The 24,385-nt window shown below is 38.2% G+C and overlaps 1 protein-coding gene across 6 annotated transcripts in view; it reads left to right on the top strand.

Moving 5' to 3' along the window:
• The window catches only part of Nsd1 (nuclear receptor binding SET domain protein 1), a 110,043-nt gene that overhangs the window by 42,095 nt on the left and 43,563 nt on the right, over positions 1-24,385 (top strand). For all 6 annotated transcript variants that reach the window (XM_052156665.1, XM_052156664.1, XM_052156667.1 and 3 more), the window contains exons 6-9: positions 8,061-8,185; positions 9,792-10,062; positions 11,724-11,833; positions 17,002-17,077. In XM_052156665.1, coding sequence (XP_052012625.1) covers positions 8,061-8,185; positions 9,792-10,062; positions 11,724-11,833; positions 17,002-17,077 — 582 coding nt within the window. The remainder of the gene's footprint in view (positions 1-8,060; positions 8,186-9,791; positions 10,063-11,723; positions 11,834-17,001; positions 17,078-24,385) is intronic.

Raw genomic sequence — 24,385 nt, 5'->3', positions numbered from 1 at the left:
TCTTTATGATTTAAGCCCTTTTTTTCTTAATGTGGCAAAGAGTTTGTTCTATAAGGCCTTGAGATGGCTCAGCAGTAAGAGTGCACACTGTTTTTGCAGAGTACCAGAGTTAGGATTCTAGCACACACATGTGGAGTGGATCATAACCATCTGGAACTTAAGCTCCAGAAATATAATGCTCTCTTCTGGCTTCTATGGACACTTGCACTCTGTGTGTGTGTGTGTATGTGTTTTGGGGGTGTTAGGTCAGGTGTTCCTCCCCCACCTGTAATTCGATTAAAAAATCAAATATAGCCGGATGGTGGTGGCGCACACCTGTAATCCCAGCACTCTGGGAGGCAGAGGCAGGCGGATTTCTGAGTTTGAGGCCAGCCTGGTCTACAGAGTGAGTGAGTTCCAGGACAGCCAGGGCTACATAGAGAAACCCTGTCTCAAAAAAACCAAATCCAAAAAAAACCAAAAACAAATATATATATATATAACAAAACAACAGTTAATGAAAAAAGAGGCCATGAATTTTTTTGGTTTTTTTTGTTTGTTTGTTTGGTTGGTTGGTTGGTTGGTTGGGTTTTTTTTATTTGTTTTTTTTCGAGAAAAAACCTGAAGAAACCAGGTTTATTTGTATTAAAGCCAGGCTCTGGCTGTTCTGGAACTCTCTCTGTAGACCAGGCTGGCCTTGAACTCAGAAATCCGCCTACCTCTGCCTCCCAGAGTGCTGAGATTACAGGCGTGGGACACCATCTCCCAGCGACATAAATATCCTTTTTAGTACTTCTTTTGCTGAATATTGTAAACTTCGGTCTATTGTATTCTTATTTGTCTCAACATATTTTTAATTTCTCTTAGTAATTTTTTGACCCAATAGTTTTCCAAAATTCAGTTTTATTACCATACATGTATAAATTTTTCCTGTTTTGTACTGTCAAGGATTTCTGCTTTCTTCCCATAGAGGCTGGTAACAATAGTGGTTTTAGTCTTCATAAATTTCTTTTTCCTTTTCTCTTTTTTTGTTTTTGGTTTTTGTTTTTTCGAGACAGGGTTTCTCTGTGTAGCCCTGGCTGTCCTGGAACTCACTCTGTAGACCAGGCTGGCTTCGAACTCAGAAATCCACCTTCCTCTGCCTCCCAAGTGCTCGGATTAAAGGCGTGTGCCACCACTGCCTGGCCATAAATTTCAATGACATTGTGTGAGCATGATGTATTTTGGGGGCTATTCTCTGTATACTTGAGAAGAATGTATATTCTGCTATTTTGTGGGATTGATTTTGTGTGTGTGTGTGTGTGTTCTGTCTAGTAACCTTCTATGTTCAAGTCTAGTTATCATTTTGTGCTTGAGTGGTTGCCCTATTATTTGAAATTTATTTGTGTGTGTTAGCCCCAGCTCACTGTGGAGGCCTAAGGACTGTTTGTAAGTTGATTGTTGCCCTCTATCATGTCGATTTAGTGGCAAGTGCCTTTATTACTCACTGAACCATCTCTCTGGCTTTTCCTACTTCTCTTTCTCACTTACTTTCTAGACCGCAGTGCTAGGATTATAGGTGTTAGTCAGCATGCCTGGCTTGCTTTTGATACAGGGTCAAATGTTCTAGTCAAGTTTTCCTGGAACTCAATATGGAATTTAGCCTGGCCTTTAAATCTATGTGGTGTTACTATCTGAACTTCCCAAGGATTGGGGCATTATAGGAATGAGCCACCATACCCGATTGTCTTCTCTATTGTTATAAAGTGGTGTTGGAATTGCTTTGTCTCCAACACCAACTGTGACTATCCCATATCGTTGAGCACTGTGATATCAACTTTTAAGCTTATTTTGTCATCCTGCAGTGTCTGTCAGTCTTTGCCCCTGTGGCAGTTTTTGACAAAGTATATTTTGTTTAATATATCTGCTATCTTTTGTTTGCTATTTGCATTGACTTAAAATATTTTATTTTACTTTGTGTATTTAGTGGGAACAGGAGTCTTACTATATAGCCTTGGCTCTCCTAGAATTCACTGTACAAATCAAGTGGTTTTTGATAGGATCTCACTTTTCAGTCCTGACTGCCCTGGAACTCCCTTTTTTTTTTTTTTTTTTTTTTTTTTTTGGTTTTTCGAGACAGGGTTTCTCTGTGTAGCCCTGGCTGTCCTGGAACTCACTCTGTAGACCAGGCTGGCCTCGAACTCAGAGATCTGCCTGCCTCTGCCTCCCAAGTGCTGGGATTACAGGCGTGAGAACTCTCTTAATAGACCAAGCTGGCCTTGAATATGCAGAGATCTTCCTGTCTCTGCTCTCCTAGGCTAGGACATACTTGGCTGGTGTAATTAAATTTTTATGCTTTTGTCAACTAAATTCTTTACCAGAACTATGCTCTTACTTTTAAAGCCTTATAGTTGTCAATATATAAATATTGTGGCCAACAAACTTAATTTTTATATGCTTTCTTGTTACTGTCTAGTGTCTGTTTAGTTCTGCCTTTAGATGGTGAACTACCTCAACCTTTGTCTGTCTAGAAAAGTCTCCTTCAGTTTTGAAAGGCAGTTTTGCTGGATATAATGTTGGCTTGCAGTTTTTCCTCTTTTAGTGCTTTGAATGTATTCTTTTAGTTCCTTCTTGTATGTAAGATTTAGGACATCTTTGTAATGTATAACATGAGCCTTATATGTGATGAATTATTTTCCTTGATGGTTTTAATATTCTCTGTGTTCAAAAAACTCTGAGGCAGGATGTGGTGATGCACAACTTTAAATCTCAGCACTCAGGAGGAGGAGGCAGGTGGATGGATGTCTGTGATTTTGAGACCAGACAAATTCACAAAGTGAGTCCAGGACAGCCAGGGCTACACTGAGAAGAGTAGTCAGGAAAAAAAACAAGACAAACAAACAAACACATGCATACATATTCATACATACTACATACATACATACTTATATACAGACTGTGATGGATCACAGTATGGGCTTCTATCCCTTGTATTTTTGGGTATCATACCTAGCACCTTTATAGGTTCTAAGCAAGACCAGTATTTTTGGAGTCCTTTGAACTTTTATTTCTTATGTCCTCTTTCAAGCAAGCTTTCAGTCCTTTTTTTTTCTTGAAACATTATGTAGTCTAATTGGTGCACTTGGAGGTGTTATGTGTTTATATTTTCTATTTCTTTGATTGCATGATTTTTGATTCTTTGTTTAAAAGAAAGGTTTGTAATGATTAGTGTTGTAAATTTGACAAGATCTAGACTCACCTGAGAGATGGGCTTCTGGACATACATACCTGTGAGGGATTTTTTTGATTACTTTTAATTGGTGTGGCAGGACTCTGGGACCTGGACTGTATAAGTGGAGAAAGCAAGGTGAGCCTTAGCTGCATACATTTACCGCTCTCTCTGTGGATATAATATGACTAAGAGCTTCACTGCCTTGAATTGTAAGCTATACTATTTTGAAGCTCTTTTTCTATTATTTTTTGTTGGGGTGTTTTCTTACAGCACCAGGAAAAGAAACTAAGGTCCAAGATGTTTACTAAGTCAGCAGAGTATATATGTGTAGGACACCCAGCCCTTTGAAGTCTTTCTTTATGGTTTGCTGATTTTCCTTTTCTCTTACTTAATCACATTTTCTGATGAATTTGTCTAGTAAATTTTATTTCAATTCTGATCTTTAGCAGCAGGGTTTTTGTTGTTTTTGAATTTTTCCTGTGGCGATATTTTAATTTTGTTCATGCATTGATTGAGTTTCATTTTTAATGGTGTGTCATGTAGATAATTGAGTTTCTTAGACAGCTATTTTGAACTCTTTATTGGGTTATTCTTAGATATGTGTTTTCTTGGAGTTGGTTTGTGAAGAATTTTTCTTCTCGTTTTATATTCTTAGGTAATATTCATCCCCATCCTCCAGCCCTCCTCTTTCCCTACCTCACAGAAAGACACTGCCATTGGATCTGAGCTGTATTGGTTTGGTGAGGGGCAATTTCTGAGAAAGTGAAAGGGATCTTTTTCTTACCATTTTATTGTGATTGTTCTGGGAATGAGGTGTTGTAACCAACTTTTGTAGTTACCACAAGGCTTGTAGTTTCCACAAAATAGTAATCTCTGGGAGGAATAAGGACTGGAATTGTTTAGTTTTATTTTTAAGAACCTCTCTCTTACTTCAGGTCTTTAGTGCTAACCGTATTACATTGTATGGATGAGTTAATTTTATTTTCCTCAGTTGGTAGATTTGGTTGTGTTTACACTTTTGGTCTTTTACAGATGTTTTGCAGGGATACATGTTTCTCTTTCTCCTGTCTACATACCTAGGAATGAAATTACCAAGTAGTATAGTAATTCTGTGCTTAGACCTTTGAGGAGCTATGGGAAAGCTGCTTTACCTAAATTTGATATTTCCAGTAGCAGTCTGAGAATTTCTGTCTCTCCAGATGCCTGCTAGCACTGGTGAGTGTGGAGTGCTCAGAAATTGTTGTTGTTTTGTTTTGTTTTGTTTTGTTTTGTTTTAATTTCATTTTCACTTCTCTGACTAGCAGTTTGGGTGTCTTTTCATGTACCAAATTGACTATTTGTATACCTTCATTGGAAAATGTCTGTCTAGTTTTGATTATATTATTGTTTATGTTTTCTTTTTTTGGTTCTCTGTGTAAAGCAAGGGTCTAGTGCATTCTTGGCTCTCTTGAGCCTTTTCTGGTTATCATAATTGAGCTCTGTCTTTAAATTGTAAGCATTCTTTATTCTAGGTATTATTAGATGTAATACAAGTATTCTAAGCTGATTTTTGGTTTGTTTTTCTGTTTTCTTGATCCTAACCTTTTAAAGTGCAAAAATATTTAAATTTTGACAGTCTTTCTTTGCTTGTGCATTTGTCTTATATTTTGAAGAGATTGTGCAATCTGTAGTCATGAAGATTTATTTACTCCTGCATTTGTTTCTAGAGCCTTAGATCTATTTTTTAAGAGTACTGGTATGAGTTAGGCTCCTAAACTTCATTCCTTTGCATGTTGGTATCCATTGACTCAAGTATTGAAAAGGATTATTTCAAGCTGTGCGTGGTGTTTCACACTTACATATTCCAGTACTTGCAAAGGGAAGTTAGAATGATGGCTGAGTGTTTGAAGTCAGCCTGAGCTATAGCGTGAGTGTTTCCTTTAGAAAAAAAGTATTCTTTTTTTTCCTGTGGTCTTGTTGACACATGCTGAAAACAACCTAGCAGCAAATACATGAGAGTTGACATTGGTTCCTTCCCTAAGTGTACGACACGTTAGTGTTTGAGATAAGGTGTCTTAGTGAATTTGGAGCTTGCTTACCAATTTTGCTAGCCTGGTCAGCCCAACAGGCCTCGGAAGTATTTTTTCTCTGCCTTTCAGGTCCTAAGATTACAGGCACACACTGCTAACCACAGCTTTTTACAGAGGCTAGGGATCTGAATTTTGACCCCATGCTTTTGCAGCAGATGCTTCACTGCCTCAACAGTCTCCTCAGCACCAGGTTCGTATTGCAGAAGGGAAGGGGCAGCCTTTGTACTTTCCTGTCTGCCCAGCTCTCTACTTCAAATACTCAGCTCAGAAGAAGGAGCTATTGATATTGCACAGTTCTTTAACAGTACTTCTGCAGTATTTATTTAATAGCTTTATCTTTAAAATTAGAGAGTGTGAATGTTTGAAGAATCGAACTCAGGACCTTTTGAAGAGCAGTCAGTGCTCTTAACCACTGGGCCATTTCTCTAGCCCCGCCTTCTGTGTTTCATATTAATTTAAATTTGTTAATTTCTCCACTGTCCACACTGGGATTTTGATAGCCACTGTGCTGAAGCTGTAGGCTAGTTCAGCATCCAGTCCACCAACATGGCATGACTTACCTAAGTTGTACTTTTGTTTGTTTCAATATTGTTTTGTGATTTTCAGTTTAATAGTCTTACACTTGGGCTGGAGAGATGGCTCAGAGGTTAAGAGCACTGACTACTTTTCCAGAGGTCCTGAATTCTTTTTATTTATTTATTTATTTATTTATTTATTTATTTTATTTTATTTTATTTTATTTTTTGGTTTTTGGTTTTTTGGAGACAGGGTTTCTCTGTATAGCCCTGGCTGTCCTGGAACTCACTCTGTAGACCAGGCTGGCTGGCCTCGAACTCAGAAATCCGCCTGCCAAGTGCTAGGATTAAAGGCATGTGCCACCACTGCCCCTTACATAATGGATAAATAAATCATTTTTTTAAAAAAGAACTGAAGCTTGACCTGAGTATTTTCCCTGAGAAAAGGAAATCCCTACTGTATAATGGGACTAGCATCCTCACAAAGAAAGGGAACAAGAAAGCTTTGAAACCTAGGAGAGGAGGGATACAGTGCTGGCCCAGGAGCTTTCTTTAATAAAAAGAACCCAAAGATTGTAAAGTGGACAGGCTGTGATTGTTATCATGGCTTGCCCAACTTAATCACAATGAGTTTGAAAACTCACTTTCTCTTTCTGAGCTTTAGATACATTATTTAAAAATGGAAATGCCATTGGCATGTTGAACTGAGAATTAAAGATCCATGTTGTTTCTTAACATGTTCTTAACATGTTCCTTCCCGTTAGAAATAAATGTTACTAGTATTGTAAAACTTGAATGTCTAATGGGGAATTTAGTAAATTATAATCTATTATAGCTGCTTCAGAGCATAAATTCAAGGGTATGAATGTGTTTACTTATTCCTAGGTGTGTTTAACTAAGACATAGCTTCAAGGCTTAGGATGCATGGTCCATTTTAGAAGGAACAGCATGGTGGCAGCAGGAACTTGAGACAATTTTGTTACATTGGTTGGGCAATTTCTCTACTTTGGTTCATTTATAGATATATTATCTAACATGAAACAGGAAAATACTGGGGTTTTTTTCTTATGCTTTAAGTAGCTGCATTATTATATAGGTAGCGATATTGGAATAAACTTTTGGTAACTATTTCAACCTTTTAATAGTTAACTTCAAGATTTTGATTTGCCCCCTTTATTGTTTGTTTGTTTGTGACAGTCTACTGTATAGCCATGGCTGGCCTCAAACTCTTTAGTCCAGACTAGCCTCAAACTCATGAGATCCTCCTGCCTCATGAGGACAGGGATTAAAGGCCCACATGACCAGTTTCTAATTGCTTTCTTTTCCTCAAAAGCAGCAATACCATATTCAACTAAGGCAGGTGCAGCTTCCACACAGTTTATAAATACCTCTTGTCTCTTAAATAGAGCATAACTCACAGTTATGTAGCTGAAAGCCTCTGGTCCAAAGGGGCTTCGCTGAGCAAAATTGTAACAGTGTTTTAAAACTGGGACTGAGTAGGCTAACCATGTATGTGTATGTATCTGAGTAGGAGAGTGGAGTAAATATCTGACCCTATTTGTACATCCTTCTAGAAGCTGTGAGCTTGGCTCCCGAAGGTGTTTCTGTTTTTGTTGTTTTGTTTGTTTGCTTTTGAGACAATGTCTTATTCTTCTGCCCAGGCTGGCATGAAACTAAACTATGTGTAAGCCATGCTGACTTGAACTTGCAGCAATCTTCCTGTCTTAACCATCATGCCCAGTTCCCAAAAGGTGTTTTTTATTCAGAAGAATATCAGATGCTTGCAAGCTCCAGTTTACCAGCACCCTGCATTTCTATTTTAGATGTATGCTAAAGATACAGCATAAAGAATGCTGGATTTAGCTTAATCTTTTCCTTAAGAATGGAGAATTGTGTAGATGGGGAGTTTATACAGAAATAAACTCTTCCCCAGGTAGTGGTGGCACATGTCTTTAATCCTAGCACTTGGGAGGCAGAGGTACGTGGAATTCTGAGTTTGAGACCAGCTGGTCTACAAAGTGAGTTCCAGGACAGTCAGGGCTACACAGAAACCCTGTCTCGAAAAAACAAAAAACAAAACAAAAAATGAGAAAGATGTTTTTACCATAAGAAATAATTTCAAGCTTTTTACTATTTAAGCCAGAATCCTTTTGCATCTTTTGAAATTGTTTTGAGCCTCTTTAGTCAGGAAGAATTTACTTTCAGGGGTGTGGTTGTGGTTTCATGAAATAGTGGGTTAAATTAAGTCAATTCATCACTTAGTATTGAAATTAACTTTTGTTTCAGGTATCCCGTCAGAGAAGAAACGCCTTAGGAAGCCGAGCAAGTGGCTTTTGGAATATACAGAAGAATATGATCAGATATTTGCTCCTAAGAAAAAACAAAAGAAGGTACAGGAACAAGTGCATAAGGTATGTCATGACATTTTAGGAGACTCCAGTTCATCTGCAGGATTTTATTTTATCTTCAGAAGACAGTTATTTAATTGGGATTTTGCCTTCTCAGGTATTTTTTATTTTGTTTTTTCTCTTTACTATTACCTTCTAGCACAGTGCCTACACTGTATTTGTTATTCGAAAAGTGTATAAATAAATCTACATGTCATGCTTCTCTTTAATTTCCTATTTTGAAGTGTATTTAAGTACTTAAAATATCATGTTGTAATATTAAGAATCTAAAAATGCGTACAGTTTTACCTTAATCTTTTTAGTGAAGTAAAGTTGTCATAGTGCTGACTGATCTTCTCTTTAGTTTTATTTTGAACTTTTGTGAATAAGCAGTATGTGTGTAATTATTTTAGTAGCAGAGGAATGTTCTAAACCCTAGCAGCTGTTATTATTCTATGGTTTAAAAAAAAAAATTGAACCTGTCTGTTATAATTATTAAACTGTCTGTTAATAATTTTATTACTGGGGCCGGAGAGATGGCTCAACAGTTAAAAATACTGATTGCTCTTCCAGGGGGTCCTGAGTTCAATTCCCGGCAACCACATGGTGGCTCACAACCATCTGTAATTGGATCTGATGCCGTCTTCTGGTGCGTCTGAAGACAGCTACAGTTTACTCATATACATAAAATAAAGTAAATTTTTTTTTTTTTTTTTTTGGTTTTTTTGGATTTGGTTTTTTCAAGACAGGGTTTCTCTGTGTAGCCCTGGCTGTCCTGGAACTCAGTCTGTAGACCAGGCTGTCCTTGAACTCAGAAATCCACCTTCCTCTGCATCCCAGAGTGCTGGGATTACAGGGGCGTGCCACCCCCGCCTGGCAAAACAAATCTTTTTTAAGAAATTATTAGTGATTACAAAGTAAAGACTTTGAGCAGTTTTTTCCCATCTTTTTCTACCTTAAGCACACAGTCTTTTTCACTAAACGTTGAAATTATTTAAAAGCAAAAAAAAAAAAAAGTTTCTTTTCATCAAGGTATTTAGTTTTAATTGGTAATATCATGAGGAACTTGGGTCCCTCCCACTCCCCACTTTGGATTATTATTAGTGTATTTGTTAAAGTTTTTTTCAAGGTTTATTTATTTTTATTACTACAGTGGAGCTGTCTTCAGACACACCAGAAGAGGGCATCAGACCCCATTACAGATGGCTGTGAGCTACCATGTGGTTGCTGGGAATTGAACTCAGGACCCCCTGGAAGAGCAGTCAGTGATCTTAACCTCTGAGCCATCTCTCCAGCCCTCAAATTTTTTATTTGTAATTGTTCTAAAACATTTCCAGAAGTCTGTTTTAGAATCTTTCTGAAGTGTGCAGTTGCACAGCATTAAGCACAGGTGTACTGCTGTACAGCCGTAGGCATCATCCATCTCTAGAAATTCTTAATCTTCTCAAACTGCAAATCTGATTGTTCTAGATAATTCATATTAAGGGAGCTGTGTAGTACTTCGGCCTGTGTGCCTTAACCATAATGTCGTCAAGCTTCATATCCATGTCATAGCAAGTATCAGAAACTCTGGTATTTTTAAGTTGTTGTTGTTATTGTCTGAATTCTCCTTGTACTTAAATGTTTTTAGGTAAGTTCTCGCTGTGAAGATGAAAGCCTTCTTCCCCGATGTCGATCTAGTGCTCAGAGCAAGCAGGTGGATGAGAATTCTTTGATTTCAACTAAAGAAGAGCCTCCAGTTCTTGAAAGAGAGGCTCCATTTTTGGAAGGGCCATTGGCTCAGTCAGATCTTGGAGTTGCACATGCTGAGTTGCCACAGCTGACCTTATCTGTTCCTGTGGCTCCAGAAGTCTCTCCGCGGCCTACCCTTGAGTCTGAGGAATTGCTTGTTAAGACACCAGGTAACGTGGGGATGGGTTTTCAGTGTATAAGCATATTTAATTGGAAGCAGCAGGAAATTCTACTATGTTTTCTTGTAAAGCTAACATCTTTTACTATATACAAGTACCTATTTTGTTTGAGGAAATCCCTAAAATAATACCAAATTTGATTAGCTTTTGACCACAAATGATTTGTGGAGCATTGTGAAGGAAATGTGTTTTCTTGTCCTTTCATGATTATTGGTGACCTGCAGTGTGAACCAACAAACAAGGTAGCAGTCAGAGGGTAGGAGTGCTGCACACTAGTGGAATAAGACCTTGTGACCTACAGTTCTTTCACCTGCCAGCTCTGCCAATTCATCTGCTCCTTGGATATTTGTTTAATCTGTAAACTTGTTTTTTCATGTATAAACTGACCATAATTAAGCCTAGGAAAATAGCTCAGTTGGTAAGTTAATGCTGTATACAATAATAGTACAATAATAGTGTTGTGAGACTGACAGCCTTGAGTAATTGGTGATCTCTTGGCCCTCGGGAAAGACATTCTCAGAAAAAAAGATGGGTGGATCTCTAAGGAACAACATCCAAGAGCATCAGTACCCATTTGTGGACTTAGCAGGACAGTGTTCAGGGAGTCAGTTTCTTGTCCCACATGTACTCCAGTCAAACTTAAATTATTATACTTCACACCAAGTGATGTTATACACAATGCCACCTCACTAGTCCACCAAAAGATTCACTTTGCTAGGTGGTGGTGGCGCACGCCTGTAATCCCAGCACTTGGCAGGCAGAGGCAGGCGGATTTCTGAGTTCGAGGCCAGCCTGGTCTACACAGAGAAACCCTGTCTCGAAAAAACCAAAAAAAAAAAAAAAAAAAGATTCGATTTGAAGAACAGGGATGAACAGTACCTATTTTATCACACAAACAGAGCATGTACAAGCTGTGTGTATGTTGGCATGTGTGTGTATATGAATATATATTGTAGAATTCTTGTTGGTTGTTTTTAGGGGAGGGGTGTCTCACTATAACTCTAGCTCTCCTGGAGCTCATTAGGTAAACTAGACTGGTCTTGAACTCACACAGATATATATACCTGTTCCAGTGTCTGGAGTGCTGTGATGAAAGGCATGCTCTACCTTACCCAGTGTTTTTCTTTTTCTCTTTCCTTTTTTTTAAAACGATATTAAACTATATAAATCTGGACTTGAAGGTCATAATTCTCTTTCCTTGTCCTCCCAAGTGTTGAGAATACATGTGTGTTTGATTATGTTTTATGTAATTTTTAAGAGCAGTCTTCTAAGGTATTTAGGTGTTTTTATACTTAACCAATCTTCTTATATATATTTAAGGACAGAATAAATATTATAGTCCTGGTCCATTTGTACCTAGAATCCAGCTCTCCTTTATCCCCAGCATCTATTGGTTGCTATAAATGCACTTTAGCCCTTTGATTGTTGCCTTTATTCTGTGGTTTACACATTTTTACACATTTACACAGTCATCATCTATTAATGTGTATTTTCATTGAATAATATTTGGCATATCTTAAAATAATGCATTCTCAGTGTGTCCTCAGAACATGACAAAAATGCAAACTAGATTGCAACTTGTAATTTTCATTTTTCAAAATTAGCTTGTGCTCCATTTCTAAAGCATCTAAGGAGAATTATATGTATTTCAGGAAATTATGAAAGTAAGCGTCAAAGAAAACCAACTAAGAAACTTCTTGAATCCAATGATTTAGACCCCGGATTTATGCCCAAGAAGGGTGATCTTGGCCTTTCTAGAAAGGTATGTTATCTTTGTCAATTCTATATAACCTTAAACCTGGGAATATATGATTTAAAAACTGCATTTTTAGTAATAGTTTTAATATTGATGTACATAGTCATTCTTCATTAATTGTGGTTACACCTCTACAGTTCCAAGTAACTAATAACTGTTGTCTGAAAGTATTGTATGGCAGATCATGAAGTGCACAGCTCCTACTTAAAAATTAATGTCTTGTGAGTAGGTGTGATAGGTTGCCCATGCTCTGGACTCGACTTATCCTTTGTCCAGGCTTTCAGTCTATGTTGCTGTGGGTTACTGGATTAATTAATGCTCACAGTGCCTGCTCTTGAGTAATCCTTTGGACTAATTGTGGTCCCAAAGTGCAAGTGTGCTGATGCTGGCAGTTTGGATATGCTAAAAAGACTGGTAAGTGCTTTCCTTAAGTGGAAAAGTAAATTTTACTAATGAAAGAAAATTGTATGGTGAGCTTGCTGAGAAGTATATTAAGAAAGAAGCATCCATCCATGAAATTATGAAAAAAATTGTGAAACTTTTGATATTGTTCCTCAAACTACAGAAGTTATAGCCAGTAGTAAATAATAAGTGGCCAATTAAAATGTTAAAGGCATTGCATTTGTGGGAGGAATCCATAAACCAGAAAGTCTGTAGTGATTGATGGCATTAGAGGTGTAGTGAGAATTCTGGAATTTTGGTTTCTTTAAAAAACACTGAAGTATTATAACAATGTTTTTGTTTGAAGCTCAGGTGTGGGGATGTGGGGCTGCTTCACATCAGCTGACTGTGATTTGCCTCGTGCTCTAGCAGAGGCATGGTTTTACCAGCTGCACATAGTTTCTGGGATTGTGTTACCTTTGGAATTCTGGGAATTTTTCAGACTATGTAAGTGCTAGGGGGTCTGAGGTTGGCTGAGTGGTTGTTCGTCATTTAGGGAGGTTGGTTGCTGTTTGTTAGTTGTGTGCAAAGACGAAACAAGAAAAAAGAAAACACCAACTACATAGAGGTATGCTACAAGAATTAAGCCATTATAAAAATATCAATTCAAGTAACACAAAGTTATGTATTGTAAATAAATTTTAGTTACACAAATTTACAAATAGGTTTGAATTGAAATATTTAAAATTTACTGGAGAAGGATTCATTGTCTGTTGATATAAGCACCTTTCCAGCAAAGCTGGGAGAAATGCTTAATGAGACATACTACATAAAGCAAGTCTTCATTGTAATAAAAATAAGCTTTTGAGCCGGGCAGTGGTGGCACACGCCTGTAATCCCAGCATTTGGGAGGCAGAGGCAGGTGGATTTCTGAGTTCGAGGCCAGCCTGGTCTACAGAGTGAGTTCCAGGACAGCCAGGGCTACACAGAGAAACCCTGTCTGGGGGGGGTGGGGGGGGTAAACCTTTGTAGATAAGGATGTCCAGTAAAAATATTTCTAAAACCACAAGGGAGGAACTTGCTTATGCATAAGACATATTTAGAAAAAATGAACTCTAGTATCTAAGTACACAAAGGACATTTTTAGAGAGAGAGAGAGAGAAAAAGAGAGACCCTGCCATTTACGTAATTTATCATAGTATAATATTGTAGTTTTGTTATATGCCTTATTAAAAATTCAGGCTTATCATATACTATGGAGAAGAAAACAGTACATATGATATTTGTATTTTCAAGAATTCAAATGGAAGATTTCAAGTGTTTCCTTGTGGATATCTTGACAGTGAGGAGGTGGGGGCAGGATAGACTAGTATATATAGAAATTAGTGTTAGTATGTATATTTGGTTAGTGTAAGATCCTATATTTAAAACTGCTTTGTCATACATAGCCTTAATGTGAGCTGGCTTCTGGTGTTTTTGTTTTTTTTTTTCCTTTTGGCAATATTAGAAATGAAGGCGTTGTATGGTGGTACACATCTTTAATCCCAGTACTCAGGAGGCAGAGTCAGTCTGTGTGTTAGAGGCTGTGGTCTACAGTGCTATTTCCAGGACAGCCAGAGTTATACAAAGAGGAACCCTGTCTCAGGGTGGGCTGAGCAGGATTAATTCTAGAGGCAACAGTTGCTCAGCATGCACTCTCTGCCCTGCCCACCCCCTATTATGTTTTATTTATTCTTTGAGGATTTTATACAATATATGTTGATGATATTCATTCCCCTCTGCTAGATCCTTCTTCATTTTCCTACCCATTGAATTTTATGTTCTCTCTCCCTGTCTCTCATAAAGAAATGAATGATTTTGGAAGTAAAAAAATTAAAAATCCTGACCTCTGGTTTGTGTTGACCAATTCCTCCTGGGCATAGGGCTGACCCTCAAGTGCGTTTGATAAAGCTAACGTTCCCTTAGGATTAGCAGTCATGCAGTAGCTCCTTGGCTAGTGATGATATTTCCACCTCTCCTCCTTTATGTTGGGAGTTTTGTCTGGTTTGAGCTTGTTTACCCTATCACACACTTTGAGTTTATTTGTGGAAAAGATTATTTCATGACTTTGTAACCGCAGGATCTTGGCCCTGTTGACAGTGTCAAGGTATGGGTTTCATCTCATGGAGCAGCTCTTAAATCCATCTTAAAAAGTGTTTGGTTGTTTCCATAGCTGCAATGCCACTGTTGCACCAGCCCTCCTCTTTAACTACTTTATGGGCAGGCAAGGTCTCAGTAAGTTGCCTTGGCTGGCTTCACAGTTACTTGGGCACACTGGCAGACCTGGAACTGCAGAACCTTAGCTTCACCAGGAGCTTTTGTTTTAGGCCTCGATCAGAAGTCTGAGACTTTCTTTACAGGTGAAAGAAAAGAATTAATGATTATGATAAAGTTGGTGTTATTTGTTTAAAGACAGATTCTTGCTCTATCCCAGGCTATCCTGGCACTCATTATTTATAGACTAGACTGGGTGTGTATGTGTATGGTCCTTTTTCTCAGTCTCCCCGCTATTGCTATTAGTGGCATGCCTAGCCTAGTCGACTTGTTTATGCCTTTTTTCCCACCATGAGTTGAAAACCTGACCAAATTTATTTCTTTTAAGCTACTGGTCTACTTTGATAGTATTTCTGTGTAACACCTCAGAAATATCTATATAGAGTATTATAATCTCTACGTTTAAATATTTGAAATCATGATTTTATAGTAACAAAGTTGCTTTTCAGTAACAGTGAAAAAAATCTAGTATCTTAAATGGTACAGGGAAGTAGAAAATTAATTCTATTATTGTAAATGACTGGTTATTGGTGCTTTAGAAGTCTTGTTGGAGAGATCTTTTAGACAGTAAAAGACTTTTAGTGCTAAGCCCAATGACCTGAATTTGATTCGCAGAACAACATGGAGAACAACAAGGAGAGAACCAACTTTTCTAAATTATCTCTGACCCCCCTCAGTCCCACAGAGTTGCATGCACATATTTCTTTCCAATAACACAAAATAATTTTATGCGAAAAAATTTTAATCTTGAAAAGAAGGAAACTGTAGAATATTTTAAAAGTCAAAGTATTTGGACTTCTGTCCCTGCTAAGCTGAACCAAGCATAGGTCTTATAATTCTGTTCTAATAGACTAATTGTTGCTGCATAACTTACTTGATTTGACTTGTCAAAAAATGTACTTGTGCTTCATACTTCATCTTAAATTTTTTATTTTTATTTTGAGACATGGTTTTTGTGTAGTCTGTGTGCTTTTTTTTCTCTGTAATGCAAGCTTCTGTCTTAATTTCTTTAAGACAATAATTATGTAGGCCAGTTTCTTGCTAATATCCCAAGATAACCTCAAACTATCAGTCTTGCTGCCCTAACCTGCTAATTATTGGAATTTTAGGCATGTGCTGTATGTTTGGAAGTTTTCCTGTGGGGATGTGGGGATTGAGACCTTGCACCCAGGGCTGTGCACACTCAATCCTGGGCTGTGCACACTCACTCCAGGACTGTGCACACTCACTCCAGGGCTGTGCACACTCAATCCAGGACTATGCACACTCACTCCAAGACTGTGCACACTCAATCCAGGGCTGTGCACACTCACTCCAGGACTGTACACACTCACTCTAGGGCTGTGCACACTCACTCCAGGGCTGTGCACACTCCAGGCTGATGTCCTTGCCACTCAGCTACCACTGCCATGTGAGCTTGAGGATAACAGCCACAGCATGTTCAGAAGACAACACCTTCTTGAGTGTTTACTTATTTTTTTTTTAAGATTTATTTATTGTTATGTATAAGTACACTGTAGCTGTCTTCAGACACCAGAAGAGGGCGTCATATCTCATTACAGATGGTTGTGAGCCACCATGTGGTTGCTGGGATTTGAACTCAGGACCTTCAGAAAAGCAGTCAGTGCTCTTAACTGCTGAGCCATCTCTCCAGCCCTAGTGTTTATTTTTATATTAATTGAATATCTATTTGAGGATCATAGCCAGGCATAGTTTTCTTTCCTTTCTCCAAAGTTTTTAGGCTCAGTGTACAAAACAATTGGTTTTTGTAAGATCTGGCAATTTTTGTACTTGTGTTCCACTTTGCATTGCTCAGTCCTTCTCCCTTCCACTTTTCCATTCAGTGTCCCTCACTCCCTTGACTGTCCCCTTTCTCCTTACACATAGAGTCCCAGCTCCATTTTTGGGGTTTAATAGTAACTTTAGTTTGTAGTGGTAAGTTGTCATGCTATTACATGATTTAGCGTTGTTTACTGCACGATTTTCATTGAGTGATTTCGTCGGTTCTCTCTGGTGTAGTATTGATTTAAACAGTACATATAGTTAAATTAGAACATACAGAGAGTGTTGGAACCTGTGTAATGAGGACATGGATATTGATCAAACAGCTCTCATTTGGTTTTCATTTTTATCCAAGCATATTCATTTATCTACATGAAAACAGAATTGAGACAGGCTCTCTGGTTGAAATGGTGATTTCAAATTCCTACATAGCTGAGGATGACCTTGAACTCCTGATGCATTTGGTCAGCCAGTGTAGTTCTTCAGTTTGTTTGTTTCTTGTGTCTTAAGGCAAGGTCTTGTTATCCAGTCACCAACTGTGGTATTCTGACTTCAGCTTCCTGAGTGGGTAAATTGTACTTATATACCTAGATAAACTAAGATTTGTTGCTGTGGCAGTACCAATTTTGTCACAAAAGATGTTAAATAACTGGTTTCAGGTACCTCAGTAAATCCTGTTGCTTCTCACTTACTTACAGTGCTTTGAAGCCAGTCGCTTGGAGAATGGTATTGTTGACTCACAGGCTACATCTCATTTGAAAGACTTTAGTGGAGGTGAGTATTTTTGATACTGAGAAAATGTAAAGCAGACATAAATTTAAAGCATTTTATTGACTTGAATTAATTTCACGTATAAAGTTATGAACCAGTACAATTATACTTTTGAGACTCTGACTACAATATCTCAAACCCATACGAATCTATAGCTATTTTTAAGTTTATGCTGTTATTAGTTAAGTGGAGTAAAATTATACTTTTGATAAAGAACTGTTTGAACCAGTTGTGAAAACAGTTTCTCCTTCATTTTTTAAAGTAATCTAAGTCTTCAGATTCTACCACTAATTTCATAGCATTGATCTCATTTTGATTTCTTTGTTAGAAAATAGTTTGAGAGGGAAATCCCAAACCATCTGACTTGTCCTTCCGCAAATTGTTTTAGTTTGTTTTTTATCATATCTAAATTGTCCTTAGTTTCTATTGGTACATATGTGGCTGTATGCTTGAATAAGAGCATATGATGATCCTACTCCTTTCATTATAGGTATCTGTTTTTAAGAAAAAGAAATTATTTCCTTCTTTCATTCTTTTTTTGTTCCCATCTTAATACTTCTTAAAATCCCCCCCAACAACATTCATATCTTTTTTTGTTGGTTTTTATCTTTTTATATTTCCATGATATACCAATTTTAATTTCTTTGATGAGCATAGGTAGGTGTATTAATGACTGGAACATGGACCATTTACTAGTATCTATACCACTGAAGAAAGTACTCTTCCTTTCCCTGCAGCTGTGATCAGCTTTCAGTGTTTTCTCGGGGCAGCACGAGGCTCTCACCAGTACCTCCCCAGCCTAATGGACTGTTGGCAGGCTTCACGTTGTAGAATGGCAGCCACTGTTGAGTTCCTGAGTAAGGGACAGGTCATATCTGAAGACAGTTTAGCGGCATTCCTCCTGTCCTGGATTGTTTTATCTCCTTCTGTCCCCTTCCCCCTGTCACAGCTGAAGTAAATGTCCGACTTAGGGCAGGGTACTCACCAGCACTTTCGCTGTGTACTCTGACCTGTCCTGAGAGTCTACTTTATTTTCTACCCATTGCCACAAAAAGCTCTGCTCAATCCTGAAAGCAGCATTGACTGCTGGGTGTAAACGTACACATTAGAAAGTAGAGTAGTGGGCTGGAGAAATGGCTCAGTGGTTAAGAGCACTGACTGCTCTTCCAAAGGTCTTGAGTTCATTTCCCAGCAATCACATGGTGGCTCACAACCATCTGTAGTGAGATTAGATGCCCTCTTCTGGTGTATCTGAAGACAGCTACAGTGTACTCATATACATAAAATAAATAAGTCTTTAAAAAGAAAAAGAAACGAAGTAGCTTGGCAACAAGTCACCAGCACAAAACAACAATCCAGATGTTCTCCCCTCCTTCCTAGGCCTAAGATCTTCCTAGCCCAGGGCTTTTGATGAACTTTTTTAGAACCAATTTTGAATTCCCTTCAGTGGAGCAGGCTTCAAATCCATTCAAACTGTGCTTGGTCACTGTTGTGTTAGTCATGCCCCTGGGGCACTGGTGGGCACCTCTTGCTTAGCAGGCTTTGCAGGTTCCCTAGTACTCTCCCTGGGCCTTCACTCCGTGAAAGCTGCCTAGCACAGAGTGAGCTTCCCGTTCTACTACAGCTTGAGTGAATCCTCCTTTTTTTGCAGACAGGGTTTCTCTGTGTAGCCCTGGCCTGGAACTCACTCTGTAGACCAGACTGGCCTCGATCTCAGAAATCTGCCTGCCTCTGCCTCCCAAATGCTGGGATTAAAGACATGTGCCACCACTGCCCAACGAACTCTCCTTTTCTTAACCCTAGACTTGAGTTGCTTTTCAAAGGCGGAAGTCTCACATTGCAGCCCTCACTAGCTTTGAACTTACTTTGTAGACCAGACTGATCACATATAGTAGTTTCTTTTGTTTTCAGAATATAGCTGTTCTCATCTTGTTTTTGTTCTTGCTTGTTTTTTGAGAAGAGTCTCTTTGTAGCCCTTACTATCCTGAGTCTCACTGTAGACTAGCTGATTTCTACCTTCACAGAGACCTACCTGCCTTTCTCAAAAATTAGAATTAAAGGCATATACCACTTAGCCCAGTCCCTGTAGTGACTCTTAAGGGCTTATTCTTTTATTGGAAACTTGACAAACTATGTCCTGACTTCAGGGTCATTGTTGAACTATCAAATGAATTTGAGCATATGGTATCAGATATGATCTGCTAAGTAAGTCTTAGATAGACAATTCTGGTGTACCATGGTTATCTGATTGTTATGTATGTTATGTTGGTTGATTTTGGTAATGAGCAATTCGAATTACCATTCCATCAATTTGCTTGCTTTTAAAAGAAATGGCTTGGAGATAATATCAGCTCTTCCTATCCTTTTATGTAGTTTGTAAATTTCATCTATATGGTTCAGCTCATAAGACTTTTGTTTCTATAGCTAGGCAGGGTAGCACACTATAGTCCTAACACTTGGTAAGCTGAAGTAGGTGGATCTCTGTGAATTAAAGACCAGACTGGTTTATATAGTATATTCCAGTCCAGCCAGAACTATATGACAAGACCCTCAAATCAACACAAACCAAAAATATCTTTCCTTAAATATAAATTCTAGGAACTAAGTTATCAGAGAGGACTTGCCTAGCATGCATGACATGAGTTCCCTCTTAAGCAACTCCAAGAGAAAAGGCAGCTGTCAATTCTTCTCTTAGTCTTGGACTGTTGCCTGTTCTAAGAGTTAGTCAACTCGAGCCTGGCAGTGGTGGTACACGCCAGTAATCCCAGCATTCTGGGAGGCAGAGGCAGACGGATTTCTGAGTTCGATGCCAGCCTGCTCTACAGAGTGAGTTCCAGGACAGCCAGGGCTATACAGAGAAACCCTGTCTCGAAAAAACCAAATCCAAAAAAAAAAAAAAAAAAAGAGGCAACTCGAAGAAATGTCTTGGAACTTCAATTTTTTTTGAAGATTCATCCCTGCAAACTGTTTTTAGTACATTAGAGTAGATATAGATTTCCTTATAATTAAGAGCATGCAGAGGTTAAGCACAAAGTCCTAGTATGGTAGAATATACACTTAATCCCAGCACTTAGGAGGCAGAGAGTTTGAGGCTAGCCTGGTTTACATGGTGGGTTCCAGGTCAGTCAGGACTGTATAATGTGGTTTTACAACAGAGGTTTTACAAATGTAAAAAAACAAACAAACAAACAAACAAAACACCCAGAATATTAAGCAGAAATGATAAAATGAAATATAGCAGTCCATAGTAGTGTTACTGCCTGCAACCAGGTCTAACAATTTGAGACTAACAGCCAGACTGAAATCCCCATTGTCCACAAACTGTAAAGTGAAGTATCTTTAGGAGAGGGTCACACTTTCGCTTTGACTGGCCTCGAACTCACCGAAATCTACCTGTCTCTGTCTCCCAAATACTGGAATTAAAGGTGTGTACCACCTTGTCTAGCTGGTTAAGTGTTTTGTTTTGTTTTTTCTGACAGTGCACACCCACTTGAGTTAAACCCGTCGTATTTTCTACTATGTAATGTGATTCTTTTTTGAGAAATATAAATCACACAAAGTAGTGATTTTAATATTAATTGCTCATTCTTTTGAAGTATAAAGTGTTCTAACTGAATTAAGATTGCAGATCAGGGGTAGGAAAGATGTCTTTAATCTCTAAGGCACTTTCTAAATTTCTTTTTCTAGTTTATTTGTTTTTCTTTTTTTTTTTTTTTTTTTTTTTCTTTTTTTTTTTTTTGGTTTTTTTCAAGACAGGGTTTTTCTGTGTATCCCTGGCTGTCCTGGAATTCATTCTGTAGACCAGGCTGGCCTCAAAATCAGAGATCCGCCTGCCTCTGCCTCCCAAGTGCTGGGATTAAAGGCATGCGCCACCACCGCCCGGTTCTACATTTCTTAATTATATATGTTTGATCCCTAGCGCCCTCCCCAATCTCCGTAAATGTGCCATAGCATGTGTGTACCTACACACACACACACACACACACACAACAATTATAAACAGACGATATAATGTTTTTGAAGATGCAGATCATTTTTAAATACTGTATACATCATTGCTACTGTATTAGAATTGTTTGTATCTGATATCCGTACAAATTATACTATCAAATGCTAAAGTTGGCATCAATCTAAAATGCTCATAAAATTATCCCGTAGGTATAAGTATAGGCCATGATTATCACATCCATTCTTTGTCTTAATAAATCAGAAATGCACGTTTCGGGACACTAGAGAACATGAAACCAATGATGTCAGCAGAGAACTCCATTGATGAGGATCTTCCTGAGTAGGCAGGCTGAGTCTACCTCTTAAATCCCATTCCAAATAGGACTTGTCATATTATATTCCTTTAAGAACAGACCTGTGTTATGTAAGTTCTGGTCATTTTCAGATACTGGACTTAAGGTTACCAGTAGAGTTCAGTTGGCAGAATGCTTACCTAGCTTGCTTGCAGTACTGCCTGTTCCACTGTCAGTACCAAATAACAAGGTATAATGGCACATGTCTATGACCTGAGCATTCTGGAAGATTCTGCAGAATGACTGCCATTAGTTTGATGTCACCTTGAACTATGTTGTAAGACATACTCTACAGCACCAGGAAAAAAATTGTTCTAATGACACAGGATAAAGATTGCAATTGCAGCATGGATGACAGCAGAAGAAAATGAAAGAGCCTGAAATAGTTCAAACTGGTGTGACTAAGGAAGTAGAATGCTATATAGCAAGCAAGTTTAAAATACTTTTGATAAGCTGGGCGGTGGTGCAGCACACCTTTGATTCCAGCACTTGGGAGGCAGAGGCAGTCAGATTTCTAAGTTTGAGGACAGCCAGGGCTACAAAGAGAAACCCTGTCTCGAAAAACTAAAAGAAAAAAATAAATACTTTTGATAGAAAAAAGCTGGAACACAGTTCCAACTACATTTGTATAACTATATAATAGTATGCTTTTACAAGTGGGTTTTAAAGTATGTATAATTCTGGGTCTAAGTACTTTAAAATTAGGAGACGGTTACAACAGTGGAAATGAACTAGAGAGGTAGTAACTTACCTGTTAAGAGGGTTTAGTGCTCTGTTAGATCTCATACCCACATAGGCCAGCTTCCCAACATCGTTAACACTAGCTCCAAGAGATCTGTAGCTCTGTCCGTCTTCAGTGAGCATGTTTACACAGTAGGAAGGGCATATGTGTTGGTGCACAGGTTTCAGCATAACACTTAAAAGGTAAAGGTCATAGCCAGCCAGGTCTACATAGCAAGTTGTAGGCCAACCAAGGACATATGAGACCCTGTCTCAGAAAATAAAATTAAATAGGAAAATAAAGGAAACTTTCCAGAATGTGAATGCACCAAATTTGGGCATGACTGTTAAATGTCTGGAAGGAAGCCCATGCCCTGAATATTGCCATAGCCAGGGCTCAGAATATTTTCCCCGAATGCAGGATAAACTTTCAGAAGCTCTGGGAGCCCAGTCTGGGGCCAGGGAGATGTCTCTGAGAAAGCCTAGAGCGGGGACACTGCCTCATGAGGAGGAAGGCTTACTAAGTTTTAAGACCTTGCTTCCTAAGACAGCCAATTACAGGAGAAAATGTTAGTGTTTATATTACCATTATTAAATATGAAACCATTTCTTATGCATCAAACATGGACAAGGACAAGGGATTTTGTGTTTGTTTGCTCTGATAGATATAACTACGTTACCGTTCTTCAAAGTGATGTTTAAAAATGGCCTAGAAAACACTTGTTGTGGCCGGGGAGATGGCTCAGTGGTTAGGAACATGGCTGTTCTCCCAAGTACCTGACAGTCTTACCCTGTTGCACATGCAGTCAAATCACCAATGCACATGAAAACAAAACAAACAAGAGTGGTAGGTAGTAAATTTAGGCAGTAACTCTAGCTCCTTCGATGCTCTTAGGGTTTGTGGCCCCACAACAATATTAAGGGCCGTATATTGTAAGACCAGCAAGTTTATCTTGAGTTTATGTTAGAAAAGTGATCTCATAGGTTGGAGATATAGCTCAGTGGTAAATATAAAATACCTTATAATATTAATATATTTCCCTTGCTGTTTTATAACAAAGGATTTACGAAACTAGAATTTCTTTTTTAATTTTGCCAGATGAGATTTTTTTATTCATTGTATATTGATGTTGAATGATAATCCTAAATTAAGCCACAATTTGTAGGAAGATCTTTTCCTACTCCCATGAGACAAATCTTACCTGTTTCTTTCTTAATTCTATTTTGATTTATTTTTCCTTTCTTTATGACCAGGTCTTAGACTTAAAAGTCAGGGCTTGTCTGGAACTTTTGTTTGTTTGTTTGTTTGTTTGTTTGTTTGTTTGTTTGAGACAGGGTTTCTCTCTGTAGACCAGGCTGAAACCCACCTGCTTCTGCCTCCCACGTCCTAGAATTAAAGGCATGTGCTACCACTGCCTGGACCCAATCTTAGATCTTAATTTCTAGTGATATAAATTGTTTTCTACAGTCTATAACCTAGGGACTAGAGTTTTTCCTGCATGGTAAGTGCATTTCCTATACCTCTTGTCATACAATGCAGTTACTCTAAATGAAAGTCTTATTTTTCGTATTTTGCCTGAATTTTTATATGTGCATGATGTTCTGTACATCTGTCCTATTTTTGATACAAGAATTCCTCTTTGTAGACTAGGCTGATTAGGCTACCCTTGAACTCAGTTTACCTGCCTCTGCTTCCATAGTGGTAAGATTGAAGGTGTGTACTACCATCCTTAAACTTTTTTACCCCCTAAAAATAGTCTTCTGTTATCCTGGAGCCTCAAACTTCCTTAGTAGATAAGGGTGACCTTTACATTCCTGAGTCTCCTCCTCTACTTCCCAAGTGATTGGATTTTAGAATTGTGCCACCACACCTTGCTTAAATTGCTTTAGTTTTATACATAGTAACACAGTATCTGCATGTGTGCAGTTCAGAGGACTACTGGTTGTTGATTCTGTCCTTCTACCGTGTTGACTTGAAAGGCTAATATCCTTATCAGCGAGGTATCTCTCTGGCCCTCATTTTGTTTTATAACTTATACTTTTGCTGTTTAGTTTATGTGAAGTCCTACTAATTTCTCCTACTAGTTACATAAAATTAAACAAATTTTACTTTTTTACCCTACAGAAAATCTTTGAATCAGGATAATGTACTGAAAACCAATTTTAATTGAAATATTTTTAACCTGAAAGATTATTCAAAATACAGCAGCAACGTTTTGCAGAGTTCAAGAAATTCCTTTTGGTCTGGAGGGGTAGCTCAGTGGATAAGAGTTCTTGCTACTCTTACAAG

Source organism: Apodemus sylvaticus, chromosome 14 (assembly GCF_947179515.1).
Source record: "Apodemus sylvaticus chromosome 14, mApoSyl1.1, whole genome shotgun sequence".
NCBI lineage: Eukaryota > Metazoa > Chordata > Mammalia > Rodentia > Muridae > Apodemus > Apodemus sylvaticus.
Note: the sequence above shows the minus strand (reverse complement) of the source record. Positions and strands in the feature narration are given on the sequence as shown.